Below are 16,332 nucleotides of genomic sequence, written 5' to 3'. Positions count from 1 at the left end.
ACCTTCAAGGATATACCCAAAGGTACAGGGCATGACCCTCCAGGGCTTCCAGAGGTTCAATGTACCAACGTGAAAGACTTCAAGTTTTGGGGGGTGTGGGGGAGTCTTGTTTTGGTTTTTGCTTTTTTGCAGGGCTGGGACGGAAGTGTTGTTTTGCCGTACTGGAAATTAGACATAGGGCTTTATAGTACCAGGCAAGCAGAGGACCCTGAGCTATGTCCCTAGCGCTATGTGTATTTTCTAACTAAACTCCCAGGGGAGGGGTGGGAGTTGGCTTTACCCCAGCTTAAGCTGCTTCCAGCCTGTTCGATCTCCATTCGCTCTTGTTAGCTTTAATCCCGGGTCAGTTTACCCAAGGGGTTGCATGAATGCCACTGGTGGCTCCCAAGATTAAATAACAGAGAATTACTTAGTGAGAAACTTGTTCTCTTTTCAATTTTATTTCAATTCTTCCGATTACCTAGAAGGGAAAATCTGTGCTCCTTACCACAGCATCTTTCAGCCCTTGCTAGTGCCTGCTTATCACATTTCTTTGTGAAGTGGGAACCGATCTCAGGTTCATCGCCATGGGCAAGTAACAGTATCAAGCCAGACTGTAGTAATTTTAAGCATTTTTTGCTGAAGCTTTTAACTTGTAAAACTAATCCTCTTAAATATTCATGAGGAATGATACAGGTCCCCATTTCTAAAGTTATCTCTCTTGGTTTGTATACTTGTTTAAGTTTAAAAAGCAGACTGATTTTGAGCAGAAAAAGTTAAGTGAATACACGGGAAGTGGGTGTGGGAGACTCTCCTAAAAACAAGGATGCTAAGATGCGGTAGGACATGCCTGTAATCCCAGCATTTGTAGACAGAGGCAGGGGAATTGATGCTAGGTCAAGGCGAGAGACGTGGGGTGGGGGGGGCACAAGAGAAAAATCTCTGAAGCTTAGAAACCGGTTCAGCTCCCTTTTTTCTTCTCAGCCAGTAGGTCATCTCTGGGAGACACATCCCTTCCCTCCTCCTTTCCCCGGCCCCAGCTCCTCTGTCCACATCTGCCTGAATCTTATCCTCACACTCACTCCAGGAATAGTCAGCAAAGCCTCTTTGGAGGACATTGGTTTCTTGGTTATGGATCTAGCCCTTAGGGAAAATCTACTTGGTTTAAGCTGTAAAATGCTTCCAACATTTTGAGGGAAAATAATAGGATGGCCCTCCCTAAGGGGTTGGAATCCATCTCCCATCTAAGTAGATTCTATAGGAAATGGGAATAATTTGTAAGTTCAAGGGTCAATGGAAAAGCTGGCCATGAAACGTTTGAAAAGCATTAGAGAGAAGACAGAAATGGAAAGATGACAGGGGACTGTTTGTCCAACATCTCATTCTTGGCCTCTTCCTGTTACTTTAGTGGCACTCATGGGCTTTAATTCTGGGTCACACTTTTCCTTACCTTTTCTTTGAAACATATAGCATACACACACATACAAACACACACATACACACACAGTTTTCAACTAACCACTGATATGCAATGTTTAACATTAATCAGTTCCCTGTTTCTACCACCAAATACCCGAGGCAACTAACTTACAAGAATAAAAAAGGTCTTTAGCTCATGGTTCTAATGGCTTCAGTCTAAACTTGGGCAGTCCCATTGCTTTCAGCCTTAAATATAGCAGCCCATCCCAGCAGAAATCAAAGGGAAGCAAGCCACGTCTATCACAAGCAAGGAAGAAAAGAGGGGTTGAGGCTTTAGTTCACAGTCATCTTCAAGGATAAGCTCCCAATGATCTAAAGATCTCTCATAAGGCCCTACCTACTAAAGGCCCACAGTAGCCCCTTAGGGTCAAACTTCTAACACACGGATGCTGCTGGGAAACTCTTCTACATCACAGTGGCACCCCCAATTCGTGTTATACTCTTCATTTTCCCTTAGAAAATTAGCTCCTTTCCCACACTGTCTAGTTTAACACCATTGGCTGCGTCAGGACTCTGCAAAGTCAGCACAGGCCCTTTGTTCTTAACAACACACACACACGCACACGCACACGCACATACACAATTTAGCTACTAGTTGCCCCTGCTGAATCGAATCCCCACATGTCAACCCCTTTGCTCTGGATTAGTAAAGCTCCTCACCACCAAGTTCAGTCACCTCAATGCTGGTTGGTCTTTTCTCCAACAGGTCTTTTTTTTTTTTCCTATCCTGAGTATTCCTCTATGCTCATTGCCAAATTATATCTGAAAACAAAATCTGGCCATGTTTCTCCCCTGCTAAACTACCTTGTCCTGGCTCCCCTTTCCTTCAGCTGACTTTTCAAGGCCTCTGCAACATGACGCCAAAGCCTTTCGCCTGCAGTAACTCTAACTCCTCTCAGGACACAGAGGCTTCACCTGCAGTGACTCTAGTTTCTCTCCCGACACAGAGGCTGCTTAGCTGCGCACTCAAGCCTCAGGCCCTTTGCTTGCATCACCTCACTTTCCCAGAGTACCAATTGCTCCATGATTCTCTATCAGTGTATTTTATCATCTTGCCAGGAAATCCAGCTCTTCCCCCAAGGACTCCAAAACAGCCCCAATGGCATGCCCATTCCACTGCTACGCCATGAATCCATATGACAGTCCAGGGTGTAACACACAGTTGGTACTTAATTGATGCTTATGAGGAAAAAAAAGTAAAAAGTATGACTATATTGATGGGAGGTAAAGAGTTAAAAGTAGTGGAGGCCTTGAGACAGTTTGTGGGTCACCCACAAATAAAGTCATTATTGCCATTTATGTGCAAGCCCATTTTGGATAGGGGCTTGGAGGGTTGCGATAATCCAATGTTCCTGTTAGGAATGAAGGACTTCTGCATAGCAGGTCCCTTTGAGCTGAATCCAATAAAGACTGGATGTAGCCCATGGATTGTCAATTTGAGATCCTTGGAACACTGTATACTCTCAATGAGATGGAACCTAATCAAATCTCCCTCAGATGACTCAGATGGCTGCCGCACAGTCACAGGACATTGAGATCCTGTTCTTCGGGGCCATCCAGCAGCGCTGCTCGGGACTGTGCCAGCTCTGGAAGGAAAGGAAGACTAGCTTATAGACAGCCACAGACAACTCCCGCAGGCCAAAGTCCACTTGCTCTGGCATCTGGGTGAGCTGCAGGCTCTCCAGGGTGATGGGCAGGTGCCTCCGATATCCACATCGTAATCCCTGAGCCTTGGGAAGATGCAACTTTATCAGGCAGAAGGGTTTTTTTTGTAAGTGTGATGATGTTAAAGTCCTTGAGATAGGGGACTTACCTGGGGGGCCTGAGTGTCCCACAGATATTAGTTACCATGAGGATCAAGGGAGTGGAGAGTCAGAGAGCAGACACAGTGGTAGAATCAGAGCTAACACCCAGGAATGTGTGTAGTCCCCGAAGCCAGAGTGGCGAGGCGATATGTCTCCTCACAGAGCTTCCAGAAGGAATGCATAGCCCACACCTTTGGGCTTTGGCCCTCCAGAACAAGAAGAGCGAAAACATGGTTTGTTTTGTTTTGTTTTTGCCATGAAATTTCTGGTCCTTTGACCAGGGGCAATAGGAACCAGACTTTCCACGTTAAACATGTATAATATAGAAATTCTCCTTGTTTCTTTGAAGGTCAGTTTATCAGACTTTATTTGATCACTTTTATAATGTCAACAGCTGAGAACAGCCAAGAAGTATCTACTGAGAAGGAAGTTAAGGGAAAGAAATAGGAAAGTGTTACCAGTGCGCGAGCCACAGCTTACTGTGCTATTATTCGCTGGCCAAAGTACCACCCCCACCATGTAATATATAGGATACTTTAAAGGGCCCCCATTCTACAGATGAGGACACTGGGCCTGTAACAAAAGCTGGTATTTGTACAATACTCAAATTAAGCAATCAAGACTGAAAAAAAAAGATGTTTACTTAGAAGGGTCTTGGTACCAGTCATTGAAATAGCAGTCTCGGCACTGAGTTATGACCTCTGCAAGGCAGATTCCAAAGTATACTGCTTCCAAAGGCCAAACCCCTTTGATGGCTGATAGAACTTGGTAAAAAGCTGTCTCATTACTGAGTTCTACTCAGTCAACAATTTCATAAGTCTTTGCATTACACCAAAGATGCATTCCCTAAGTGGGGCTCTCAGAACGGGACCATGGCCAGCCTGCTTCAGAAGCCCAGCTCTCTTTGTGTTATGGGTTCATTTCCCATTCTACTCCCTCTGAGGGAGTTGTAACAAGGTCTTTGGAAAGGTTTGAGGACCTCTTAACAAGGTGAAATTGGTGGAACCTTAAAAAAGGAAATGGGCCAGGCAGTGATGGTGCATGCCTTTAATCCCAGCACTCGGGAGGCAAGGGCAGGTGGATCTCTGTGAGTTCAAAACCAGCCTGGTCTACAGAGTGACTTCCAGGACAGGTTCCAAAGCTACAGAGAAAAACTGTCTCAAAAAAAAAAACAAAACAAACAAATTAAAAAACAAAAACAGAGGAAATGATAACCTATTTGCTAGATTTCGCAATAGTCCATTCATGAATGGAATTGCTGAACTCATAGCATTTCCTTGTCAAGCATCCTTAGGAGGATGTTACCCTTCTGCTTGGCCTAGGTTTAGGGGTTAGAAGGTCACATATAGACTCCTCATATTCATGGGAACAGAGGTAGACTAGACGGGAGGGACAAGGTATTATTATTGTTCTTGGAATGAGCACTGTCTTCCCATGCTTCTTGCTTGTGAAGTCTCTCTGGAGCTTCAGCATGCCTTACACATTGCTTAAGGAACTCGTGAAGTCTTTCATCTGAAATGAGGAACCATTGGCAATCCAGGCTGACATTTCTCCTGTAATTAAAGTTAAGAGCAAAGAAAGCCCAAGCCTGCTTCTCGGTAAAGAGCCCAACTGCTGGTATTGCCCTCTGCAGAATCCTAGAGGATTCATAGTGCTTACCGGACCAGGTGGGTGTGCCAAGCACTGCCCTGCACAACCATGGCTTCCCTTCTGGGGAGGGGTGTAATCACCCCTTGTGCTGAACAGAGAACACACAGTGCTAAGTGCCACACAGGAAGCTTCTGCAACCCCCCTAAGCTCTTCAAACTCAGCAGACCACAAGATGCTTTAATTCTGTTACTCTCATTACAGACATCTCCACGGGCAAAGTCCTTCTGAAGCACATTGAGAACTGGGCAGATATTCAAAAGGAGATTCCCTGCAGGAGCTTTCCTTTGTACCTAGCACTCTCTTTCCGGGGGCCTTTCTCCTCTTGGTTTTGATAGTGACAGTAGATGACAAAGAGGCTCCCTGGGAGACAGGTCACAGCCTCACAGCTGTGCACCCCACAGGGGAAGAAAGTGAGGGCTTCATTTTACAGAGCAAAGAGAGCCTCAGAGAATCAGTGAACTGCCTAAGGTCATGTGCTTAGCGGTGCCCTGAGCCCCTCCTTGAGTTTCTTTCTGTGGCTAAGCTGTTTGGCCACTGGGTCCCCATCATGCCTGTCACTTAACGCTATTACCTAGGCAGAGAAAAAGGCATTTCTCTAGAAACTGCAGTGTGCTTCAGCCCTGTGGGTTTCGCAACCAACACTCCCCTTAAATTATTTAGTACTTCTTTTTTCTTTTGTCTGTTGGCTCATGCTCTCCCAGCAGGGAGGCAGGTAAACAGAGAGAACCACAGCCTTCCATTCTCTGGAAGGTGCTGAGATCTGCCGGGGCTGGGGGTAGGGCGGTGGGGGGGGTATTTCTAAAACACACAGCAGAGCTGGCCTTTCAGCTAATCACAGGTGCATCTCTAGCCCCCCCCCCCTTAGATTCCAGAATGTACTGAGTATACAAATAGTGACTATTTCAATGCGGATGTGACTATGAATACCGTCTAGCCTCATCAGCCGCTGGCCACAAGCACAGTTTAAATACTCTTTGGGGCACAGGTGGCAGTTTCTCAGAGGCTGACGGGTTGATATCCAAGTCATTTATTTGTCCTTACTCCCTGCCTCTGTTGGGAGCTTCATCCTTTTCTTCTAAGAGTGTGAGGGGGAATGAGGAAGATTTACGGCACGAGCAATTTATCTGCAATAAAAAGCGAAGCCTACTTTAATGCATTAATAGCTAAAGAGGCTCAAACACGCCATAAATACGAAGTCAAGCACACTGAGTAGCACACAGGAATAATGAGAGGGTGCTGCAGGGACACGGGCCCCAAATGACAACACTGTGACCGAGCCTTTACTTCTCTGTCAAGTTCATAGAGGAATCATTAGCATCCATTAAATAAGTCAGCGTGACAGGCAGTTTTGCCAAATAAACACTGTGCACTGTGCGCGGGTGAGCCATCTCATTTGAGAATCCAGATGGCAGGAGTATTATTCCCATCATACAGATAGGAAAACTGAGTCCTGGGGAGGCTGAATTGCCCAGTAACCTTGTTAGCCTAGTTAGGTCAAACCTCGGTCCTGACTCGCAGAAGGCTTTCCTGTCTCCTAGCTCCTTTTGGGCTTCCTTCATCGCTTAATATATGTGTTACATTTCTGAGAAATGTCCTATCCTTTCAGAGAGCTTAGGAAGCTTCTCATTATGGAGTTCTAGGTGGCCCTACAGCTTGGCTCTGTTTTTCTGTGATCCCCTGAAGAGTCATCGGCAGCTAGACATGGCTTTAAGTTGTGATGCCCAAACGTATAACCTATAAATAATCAACAAAACAGACCCAGCGGGAAGGTTTGAAGAACACTACCCCTTGAAGCAGTTGGTGGTATTTGAGGGGGGGGCATACACACTAAGGCTATCTTCCCAAACTGTGATTTTTACCCCCAAAGTGGTATGATTTGCCTTCCCTGGGGCAAACTGACTTCCCTAGACCCATCAATTGCCACAGCTGATTGATTCTCTGTAAGGAGAGCAGCTGCAGGAGGCTAAATCACATGTGGTACACCCTGGTTTGGCAGAGAGAGACTACAGTGTGCTCCCAGGAGAGGAAGGAAAGGAGCAGGGATGCATCTGGAGGCTTCTGTCTCCAGGGATACACCCTAGAGCCCAACTTGCCCTTAGTGTAGGCTGAGGACAGCAATCTTTACAAAGCCATGAGAACCACTTTCTAAGAAGAGAGTACCAAGGGCCGCTAGGGAGGGACATGAAGCCAAGACCCAAGACGCAGACTAATGATAGCTGATCCCACGGATAGCCTTAACTAAGTTGTCCCCTGATGGGGAATATTGTTTCTGGCTCACTGCCAAGGCTTCTTTGCAGTATAAAAGGATATTGCCTGATGGGAAGTCAGCTAGGGTGTAGGGACCACCCACATGACCCAGCCCAGCTGGAGTTCAGTTCCACAGACAATTGTGGGGTCACACAAGAGACCTAAGTCTTTGTTGGTACCTTATCCCACATCTTCTGCCATGCGGTTCTTACATGGAACTATGTCTATGCTGGTTCATAATCTTTAGGATTAGATTCATGGTCAAATCATTGGAAGAACCATTATCCCCCCTTCCTCAGTTTCTTCAATTGGTAAATGAAGATAGTATTGTTTCTTTCATGGAACAATGAGAATTATGACAGGGACTCTTACCTTGTAGTATGATGTCTAGAAGATAAACTCCATTAATGATAGCCACTCTAATATATTAATATTATTGCACATTTAAATTACCACATATCCTCATCTAACAGGGTCAAGGCACTCATTGCTTCTCTTCAGAGCATGACCCTCATGTGGAAATATTCACTCTTTAGAGAGAAAGAGCAAAGACTGATCAGGAAGGCAGGCGCTGTAGGCTAGATATCTGTGCCTTCCAGAATCCATATGCTAAATCTTAGTGTCACATTTCATGGCAATCTGAAAGTGGAAGATGATTGGATCAGGAGAATACAACCCTCATGAATGAGACTGGTGTCCCTGTAGACCAGACTCTAGAGAGTTTGCGGGGCCTTTCCACCATTTAAAGTCACAGGGAGAAGACAGCCGTCTATGAACCAGGAAGCAGGCTCTCACTAGACACCAAACCAGCAATGCTTTGACCTTGGATGTCCCAGCCCTTTGGAACAATGAGAAATATTTATCTGTTGTTTAATACACCTACTGTACTATATTTGTTCTGATAAAAACCTGAATTACAGATGTAGCCACAAAATTTTGGTTTAGGTTTGATCATAGCTCCCAGTATGATTTCTCTTTGTTAACTGGCTTATCAGTTAAGTGGCTTTAACAATCTTCCATCTTCTGAGGACATTCTAAGAATAAAACAAAAATACATATTTGAAGTTGCGTAAGGCTAAAGATGTTATATAAAAGCAGGAACCCCCCTGTCTCAATCTTCTACCTTTCTTTATTTGGTTCTATAAATTTGTTTTATTTTTGAATGTTTCATCTTCGGATGAAACTCATTATTCTGGGCATTGTATTTTATTTTGGCTTGCCTAGTTCCTGCTTACCCAGCTAGGATCACCAGGAGCCTGGAGATGTTGCTTGGTCATGTTCTTACGCATTTTTCAAATATGTATTTTTAATTCTATGCATGGGTATGTGCATGTGAGTGCTGATGCCCTTGGTTGCCAGAAGAGGGCATTGATTTCTTGCAGGTGGATATATATAGGTGTCTGTGGTCTGTTCCATCTGGGAATTGAACTCAGGTCCTCTGCAAGAGCTGTATGTGTTATGAACCACTGAGCCATCTCTTTCCCTTACTGTCACTTCAACCAGGTGAGCCCAGGGCACAGGGCTCCCTGCTTCCTAGAACATTTTTTTCTGCTTTGCATCCACGATGATAGTGGAAGTTAGATTAGCCATCTGTCTCACAACTTGTTCTCTGAATGTACCAAGGCAGCGTGCTTGAACATGTGACTGGATGTCAAGGGCACTAAGACTCCCCAGGAACTAGGCATCCCTGACCTCATACATCCCCCAGAGGATGACCTTCACACATCTTGACAGATCTGGGTTATCGCTGTGCTTCAGTTCTGGATGCAGCACTGCAACAACTTCTTGTCTAATATTTATTCCTCGCAGTCCTTGCGGAATCTGCCCAAACTAGACTGGAAATGCTCAGCTTTCTTTTTAGGACTCTGCATGGAATATAGGGAGCATGGATGGAGGGTTACAGTATAGATGACATGACAGGGAGGCTCGGAAGGACAAGAGGAAGGAAAGAAGGCCAGTAGGGCTATCAAGGTTATAAGTACTCCACTCAGACCCGGGACCCAAGCCTCAAACATGGAGCTCATGCCTAGAATTTACAAACAACTAAGTTGTCAAGTCATTCCTTCTCCCAAAGGGTTGGTGAACATGGTCTAGGCTGCCATCTCTTCTTGTCTGCTCATCCTTGAGATAAAAGGCTGATGAGGGAGGCAGGGCATGGTCCCTCCCCATTTATAAGCCAGCTGCCTCCTCTTTTCTCTAAACTAAACAGTAGTTTGTCAAACGGGTGAATAAGAAGAAAAGTGACAATCTTCCTTTATGCTAATAAATTGCTTTGGCCTAAAAAACATTAATCAATTTCTTTCCAAAGCGCACACACTTCTCAATACTCTGCTATTTGCTTGGCCTTGAAAAGAAAGTCACTTTCAATCCCCTTTAAACCGTCAAGACCAGTGGGGGGGGAGACGCATGGGGGAGGGGCGGCTCCCTAAATCCTAGTGATTTTAATGGAACCCTGCTGTGTTTCCATAGAAACATAACGATGTATTCTTCCCTGAATGTACAGGAGGGGAGGAGTGAAGAGCAAGGTATACAATGTCTGAAGCACTGGAGGTACAGGTGAGGAGGTGAGGCATTTGTCCCTAAGAGACGAAGACAAAGCACTCGGTGAAGAAGAGCCCAAGTGGGCAGAGGCTGTGCCCAAGTAGCACGGTTACACCTGTTACAGCCTCCCCATCATTATGACGACCCGGTGCTTAGGCTGTTATTGTAATTCCCACATACAGTTGAGTCCTGGGGAAAAAAAGAAAGCTGTCCAAGGTTACCCAGCCAGGAAATGATGCAGCCTCAGATCAAACTCCGGAGTGCTCAACTCAAAAGCCTTTTGCTCCAGCCTCTGTGTACTTCAAGGAGCGGAGACAGAGTTTACATTCTGTCTTCTGGCTCTTTCCTTTCCAGGCCTTCCAGTTCTGGGCTCATGATTAGACTCACTCAGAAACATATTTTCTCGGAGGTTTAGAGATGTCTGTAACCTTGGGAAACGTAGGCAGTTCGTTATTGTTAGTTTGCTTTGGATTAGGCAGTCAGAAACTTTACAAAGGAGAGAAAGGCAGTCAGGGGTACATGTGTGCTCAGATAACTTAGCACAGACACATGGACAAAAACTGTAAGGAAGGTCTGTTTGACAAGTGGGAAGTATATTTGGATCGTCTGTCTCTAGGAAGCAAGCTCCACAGGGATGGTGCCCTGGTCTGTCTAGTTAAGTCACTGGAATTTAGCACCAGAGTGGCTTGGTGGATGGATGGATGGATGGATGGATGGATGGATGGATGGATGGGTAGGTGAGTAGATGAGTAAATGGATGATGGGTACTTGAGTGGGTGGTTAAACGGAGGGATGGATGGATGGATGGATGGATGGATGGATGGATGGGTGAGTGGGTGGTGGTGGATGGATGGATGGATGGATGGATGGATGGATGGATAGATAGATGGGTGGGTAGGTGAGTGGGTGGGTGGGTGGGTGGGTGGGTGGGTGGGTGGATGGATGGATGGATAGATAGATGGGTGGGTAGGTGAGTGGGTGGATGGGTGTTTGGTGGATGGATGGTTGTATGGATAGATAGATGGGTGGGTAGGTGAGTGGGTGGGTAGGTGGATGGATGGATGGATGGGTGGATGGGTCGGTGGATAGATGGGTCGGTGGATGGATGGTTGGGTGGATGGGATGTTCTATACCAGACAGCATGGAGTCTTAGCATGAGCAGGTATTACTTGTTTCTTTTGGCTCCATCTTGTACTCTGTCATGAAGATTGTTTTCTGCCGCAGTAGGTAAGGTAAAGCTCTTTCAGGAGCTAAAAGAACTGTGAGTGTGACTGTTCCTTATCAGCCAAGCATGCATGCCTCCAGTGACAGAGAGGCTGAGAATCAAAGCTTGCTCACTGCTTTAAACTCCCTCTTTACTGCAATGCAGAGGTTGCCTGAGATGACCATTTCTAGCCTCTGGATCTATCTTCCAGGTTTCCTCACAGAAGCAGGTATAGGTGATGCTGACAGGAAGCTGCTCTACCACCCAAGACAAACAAGCGTGCAATACTGGGCAGCAGTGGAGGAATTAGATTCACGATGTATGTTTGGATGTCTCTGAAGACTGAGCTAGCAAACCATAGGCTTTGACTAGGTCTTAAAGTGTTGATAATGTGGGATACTATTTACTAGGGACAAAGCTACTGGTCTAGCAATGCCGGTGCTAGCTGGCCAGACATTAAATCTATCTGCCACACCTTTCTCCATATCGAGACACTGATCTGGCAAATGGACAATATTGAATCAATCTTGGTTGAATGGCAGAGTAAACATGTGGGTGCCTAATCTGCATTGCATTTTGAACATACACCTGTTTTCCATCGTTGCCTGAGATACTGGGAGTTGGGGGGTGATACTTCTTCGGCAGAGTACCACTCGGCTACTCGAGAATACGGAAGTGACTTGCAATTGATGCACCTTAGAGCCTTGCTTTGAAAAAACACAATCTGTGTGTCATCCATTATGTAGGTCAACCTGCCAGGAGTATGTCCCAGGAGAGAAAACCAGAGAGTAACAGAAAGACAAAGATGTCCAAAAAGGAGAGGAGGATCTGGAGGAAGGTTATTGATACCTTGTCCTGCTGGCTACACGACAGGCTATTCTGCCCTTGTCTCTTCCTTTTCAGAACGCTCAGGTCAATGCTGCATTCGGGGCTTCCTTTCACACATGTGACAATTGTGATTCACTTGGACAGCAGTGCTAACTCTGATCTTAAGCTCTGGGAAATGACACGGAGATCACAGACAAGGGCAGATGGTCTTTTACTGATGGTTGCTTTTCAGCCCTTGCTGGGCCCGTTACATCCAGAGCGATGAGGGGTCTTTTGTCTTTCTTACACAGTGTTTCATCCCACACCCCCCCCCAGCTAAACAAGGGGCATGCTCTGTTTTTATGACTGTATGTCTGCCATTTTCTAGACTCCTGTGATAGCTTTTCAGCTGTGGACCATCTGAGGATACTTGTAACAAGCTCTCAGCACTAAAGTACACCCCAAAGTGGAAGGGAAGGAAAGAAAACAGGCTGGGCAGGGTTGCCTAACAGGATACGTTCTTCCTAGCCTAGGTTCAGGGGGACACCAAACAGAGTGAGAAGGAAAGCAAAGGGTTCCCTTTTCCAGGCACAAAGAGGCTAAGGGGACAGCCGGCTCCTTCCCTAGGCCCAGGTTCTTTGCTAACTCTACATTCCCAGGGTTTCTTGGCATCTTGGTTCCATATGGTCTCATGTATACCTTACAAACCTCTGTGGAAGTCACCATGATACAAACGAAATACACTGTGCATTAATACTCCAAATACACATGTAAAGTGGGAAAAAGGAGAAGCTGTTTCAACAAACAGTATTTTAGTCTCTCCGTAAGAAGGAATGCTGGAAGGCAGCCTTATGTGTAAATCTCTCTAAACCATACTACTGAGATGTAATTTGCTATAGTCCTCTGCTGGACCAGCTGAGCTAACAAAGGGACACAATTTGAAGAGCATAGTGTTATCAGCGATAACAACGTCAGTAATGGTACTAAGGCAGAAATTAGTATTACCATATGAAAAAGGATTATAGCATGCCAGGCACTGATCTGGGCATGTCATTGACATTATCTTACTTTACATATATTTATTTCAATGAAAGAATTAACATTAGAGGCCATTAATACTTCCACTTGACAGCTGAGGAAACTGAGCTTGGTTTGCCTGTGTGTGTCTTTATATTGCTTACATGTTGATAAGTTAGTTTTCACGAACACTGTTTAAAACAAAACAAAACAAAAACATTAGCAATAAAGAACCCTAAACAAAGATGAGAAGGAAGCTAGACCCAGTATTTACTGAATGCTAACATGCTCTGTGCTTCATTTACTTGATTACATCCCCGTAAGATATCATTAAAGGTATTAATTTAAGGGGGAAGAAGGGAAAGAGTCTGAGAGATGGCTCAATACTCCCAAAGTCACACAGGCCCTCCGTCCCTAATGATGTAGTGCTTAGTCCCTAGGACCTGTCCTTGTGTGCTCTGGGGTAACAGGATGCTAAATCAGTGTGTGTCATTTTGCAGTTACTCTCCTCCCTTCCTCTCTGTCTTCCAGTGTAGAGTATGATTTCCGGCAGCAGGAAGGCAGGTTCCATGAGATTCTCCAGAGCCTGGAGGAAGCAGAGCCAGCTGAGGAAGCACCTTCCCCACCCAAGTCCCCCGCAGAAGCCCCGGTCCCTGAGAAGCAGGACTTACGGCGGAAAAGCAAAAAGGTGAAGAAGAAATGTTTCTGGTGGATATGAGAGGATCAGGACTCCCCACATTCCTTCCTGAGATTGGGGGTCCCCTGCCTGCCTCAAGGTCTCCCTGCTCCTCTGCAAACGCCCAGGCTGAGATCCCTTGACTCGCGACATGGCAGTGCCTCAGAACTGGTAGACTGTTGGGACACCTGGTCACCAACCTTACCTGAGTAAGGGGTGCCACTGCTTGCTGAGGATTTTGTGGCCCCTTGTGTGGCCACTTGCTGAGCTGCCTGTACACACAGCCAGGCCTCATCCTCATCTGCTGAGTTCAAATTACCACCGTAAACAAAGCCCCCACCTCAATCCCAACACTTCCACGACACCAAGCAGTTTCTTCCCATCCTGAGTTCATCAACCCCAAAGAAACAGAAGCGTGTGTGCTGTGCACTGTAGAAAGACAGAGGTGATAAGCAGGTATCCTAGAAAAAAAAATCCCACAATAAACTATCAGGGTTCTAGGATTTATCATACAAAAGCACAACAGAACTGAGCGGGGTCTAACAATGCCAGGTCGCCCTGATGTACTAAAGTTCTCTTTTGTGTTGGTTTTTGTTTTTGAGCTAGCCCTTAGAACTCACATCAAGGGGCAGTCTTCTTGTAAAGTATGGGCCATGCAGAGTGGCAAAGTCAGGTTGCGCAGGGCTATTAGGCACCTGTTGTGTGATTGCTCTATGTGACTAGAGCTCAAGTGACTTTCTGGGGCCATTTAACGATCATATGTCTCTGTATGGCAAGCGGGATATGAACGAGAGGGGCTTTAACTTTAGGATCCCGCCATTCATCCATTCATTCACCTGTAACATCAAGGGTCACAGGACTCAGCAGCCTGTACGTCAGTATATATTATCAAGCAACACTGATAAGGCTGAGCTGCCATCCAGCACTTTTTCTCATCCGTGCATTCTTGTGACAACAGTGTAGATAGACGCGAACACGCTACTCCGCCGTTTCCCTTCCCTGTGACCGGGCTGTGGTCACCTAATCTAGGAAGATGTGGGACTGAGAATTCAGATGAAAGCCTTTCTTCCACAATTCCTTAAGATCTGGCTCGTTCCATTGAAAAGACCTCCCTCCGCCCACGGATGTCAGGTCAAGCTTGCATGTCAAGCAAACTCCTAAAGCAGTGCAATTAAGTAATTGCTACACACTTGGGCTGAGTAGGAAGCAAGGCTTGGGTTCCTTTGCATTCCATGCAGTACTCTGCCAGCCTGTGACTGAACATTGAACTGACACTGCCAGAAACACGAGCCACACCTAAACGAAGAAAGCATTTTAAACCTCCCCCCCCCAGCCGCTGAAGGCCTAGTGTCTGAGTGAGCCTCTACTGTGCACGTGGGAGGTGAGTACCCCACTGCAAATTGAGACTAATTGAGCAAACCGCCCCAACAATTCCACTTCCCCGTCACAGTGCTGCAGTGCAAAAGCTATTTCAGGGAGAGCGAGGGAAACTTGGCAAGGAATCTTGGCTTGCACTATTTAAGTCTTGGGATGTCATTCGAGATGTTCTTTCTCCGGTACTAGTGTAATGTTTAAACCCACAAAGTGAGACCAGAATATAGAATGTCAAGTTAGAATCAAGATAAATACACTTGCCATGCTTAAGAAACCACATTTCAATTAGATATGTTACCACTGGCCAAAAGCCACAGATCTTTCTTTCTGTATGCACACACTCAACTCCCAGTTGGCCCCACCAATGGAAAAACACAGTACAGAGGATAATCCAATAAAGCAAAATCATTTGGGATCTCTTATGTAATTTTATCTTGTAGTGGTACTTCCATCTTAATTTGTTTTGCTTACACTAATTTCAAACGAATTTATATTCCACAGCATCAGGATGGAATGAAAATATTATTGCACTTAGATTTAGAGATCCAGGCAATAGGATAGTCTATTCCACTAACTTGGAGAAAATGGTGTAATTGTGCCCCCCCTTTTTTTTTGACTGAGGAAAAAAATGGATGCTCCCCCTGTTTTCTAAGCTCTGCATACCTTCTGACAGTGGGGGAGCACAAACTATGAGAGCTAGCTGCAGCCCTTGCCCCTAGTTAGCCTGGAAACATGAGGAGATGCCTGAGGTAGCTCATGTCTTTACACACACACGATGAGTTAGGGACCTTGCATAAACGCTGAACAGAATGAGATGAAAGTAGGATTGGAAAATGTTGACATTCCCAGAAGTCAAACCAACGAAGAGTATGTGATTCTAAACCAAAGCACAACACCGCATCACATTGCTTAGGCCACTAACCTGCACCTGGAGAGGAGGGTCCTTCTGATAATGAAATCCTGAAAATCAGTATGTGGGAAAAGGAGCTGAGAAACACCAGCCCGCTGAACAGAAAGGCTCATCTCTCGACATGAAACGGAAACCATTCACATGTATACCAAAACTCTATACTCTGCTACTTGTGTTGAGTGCCACCGCTTCTTTGTACAATAGTGTGTCATATGATAATCTACAGAAATGTTATACTTGAGATTATATGGTTTTATGGAAAGAGATTAATTTAGCAAAGATGACTTTTATGAAATGGAAGGGGCTGGTTCATCTGTTTAAATCACAGGGATTTGATGTGGCTGTTCCCTCTATAGTCAAAGCACTCACTATCCCTGGAACTCAATGCCAAGCTCATCTGTAGAGCGCCTTCTTGAAGACAATGTATCACTGTAAGGTTTTGTAAATTTCTAAACTGTTTTAAATGGGATATTATCTTTTGCAATAAACTTAAGTATTTTTCCTAGGTCTGAAGATTCCGTTATTAGTTTGGGTTGAATTGAGTTGTGAAATTTTAACTCAAACAAACAAATAAACAAACAAAAAAGCCTTAACAGCCCTAAAGGCAAAGATGGTTATGATGCTTGCCATTATTTGTTTATAG

At 45.3% G+C, this 16,332-nt stretch overlaps 2 protein-coding genes across 2 annotated transcripts in view; one reads left to right on the top strand and one right to left on the bottom strand.

Moving 5' to 3' along the window:
* Positions 1 to 16,196, top strand: part of Insyn2b (inhibitory synaptic factor family member 2B) — a 103,891-nt gene extending 87,695 nt beyond the window's left edge. The window contains exon 4 of the mRNA XM_075941340.1: positions 13,261 to 16,196. Within this exon, the coding sequence (XP_075797455.1) occupies positions 13,261 to 13,447 (187 nt within the window). The 3' untranslated portion in view covers positions 13,448 to 16,196. The remainder of the gene's footprint in view (positions 1 to 13,260) is intronic.
* The window catches only part of Dock2 (dedicator of cytokinesis 2), a 400,319-nt gene that overhangs the window by 180,328 nt on the left and 203,659 nt on the right, over positions 1 to 16,332 (bottom strand). The gene's annotated exons all lie outside the window — the stretch shown is intronic.

This window comes from Microtus pennsylvanicus, chromosome 11 (genome assembly GCF_037038515.1).
Source record: "Microtus pennsylvanicus isolate mMicPen1 chromosome 11, mMicPen1.hap1, whole genome shotgun sequence".
Classification (NCBI taxonomy): Eukaryota; Metazoa; Chordata; class Mammalia; order Rodentia; family Cricetidae; genus Microtus; species Microtus pennsylvanicus.
This window is presented reverse-complemented; position numbering and strand designations above follow the sequence as displayed.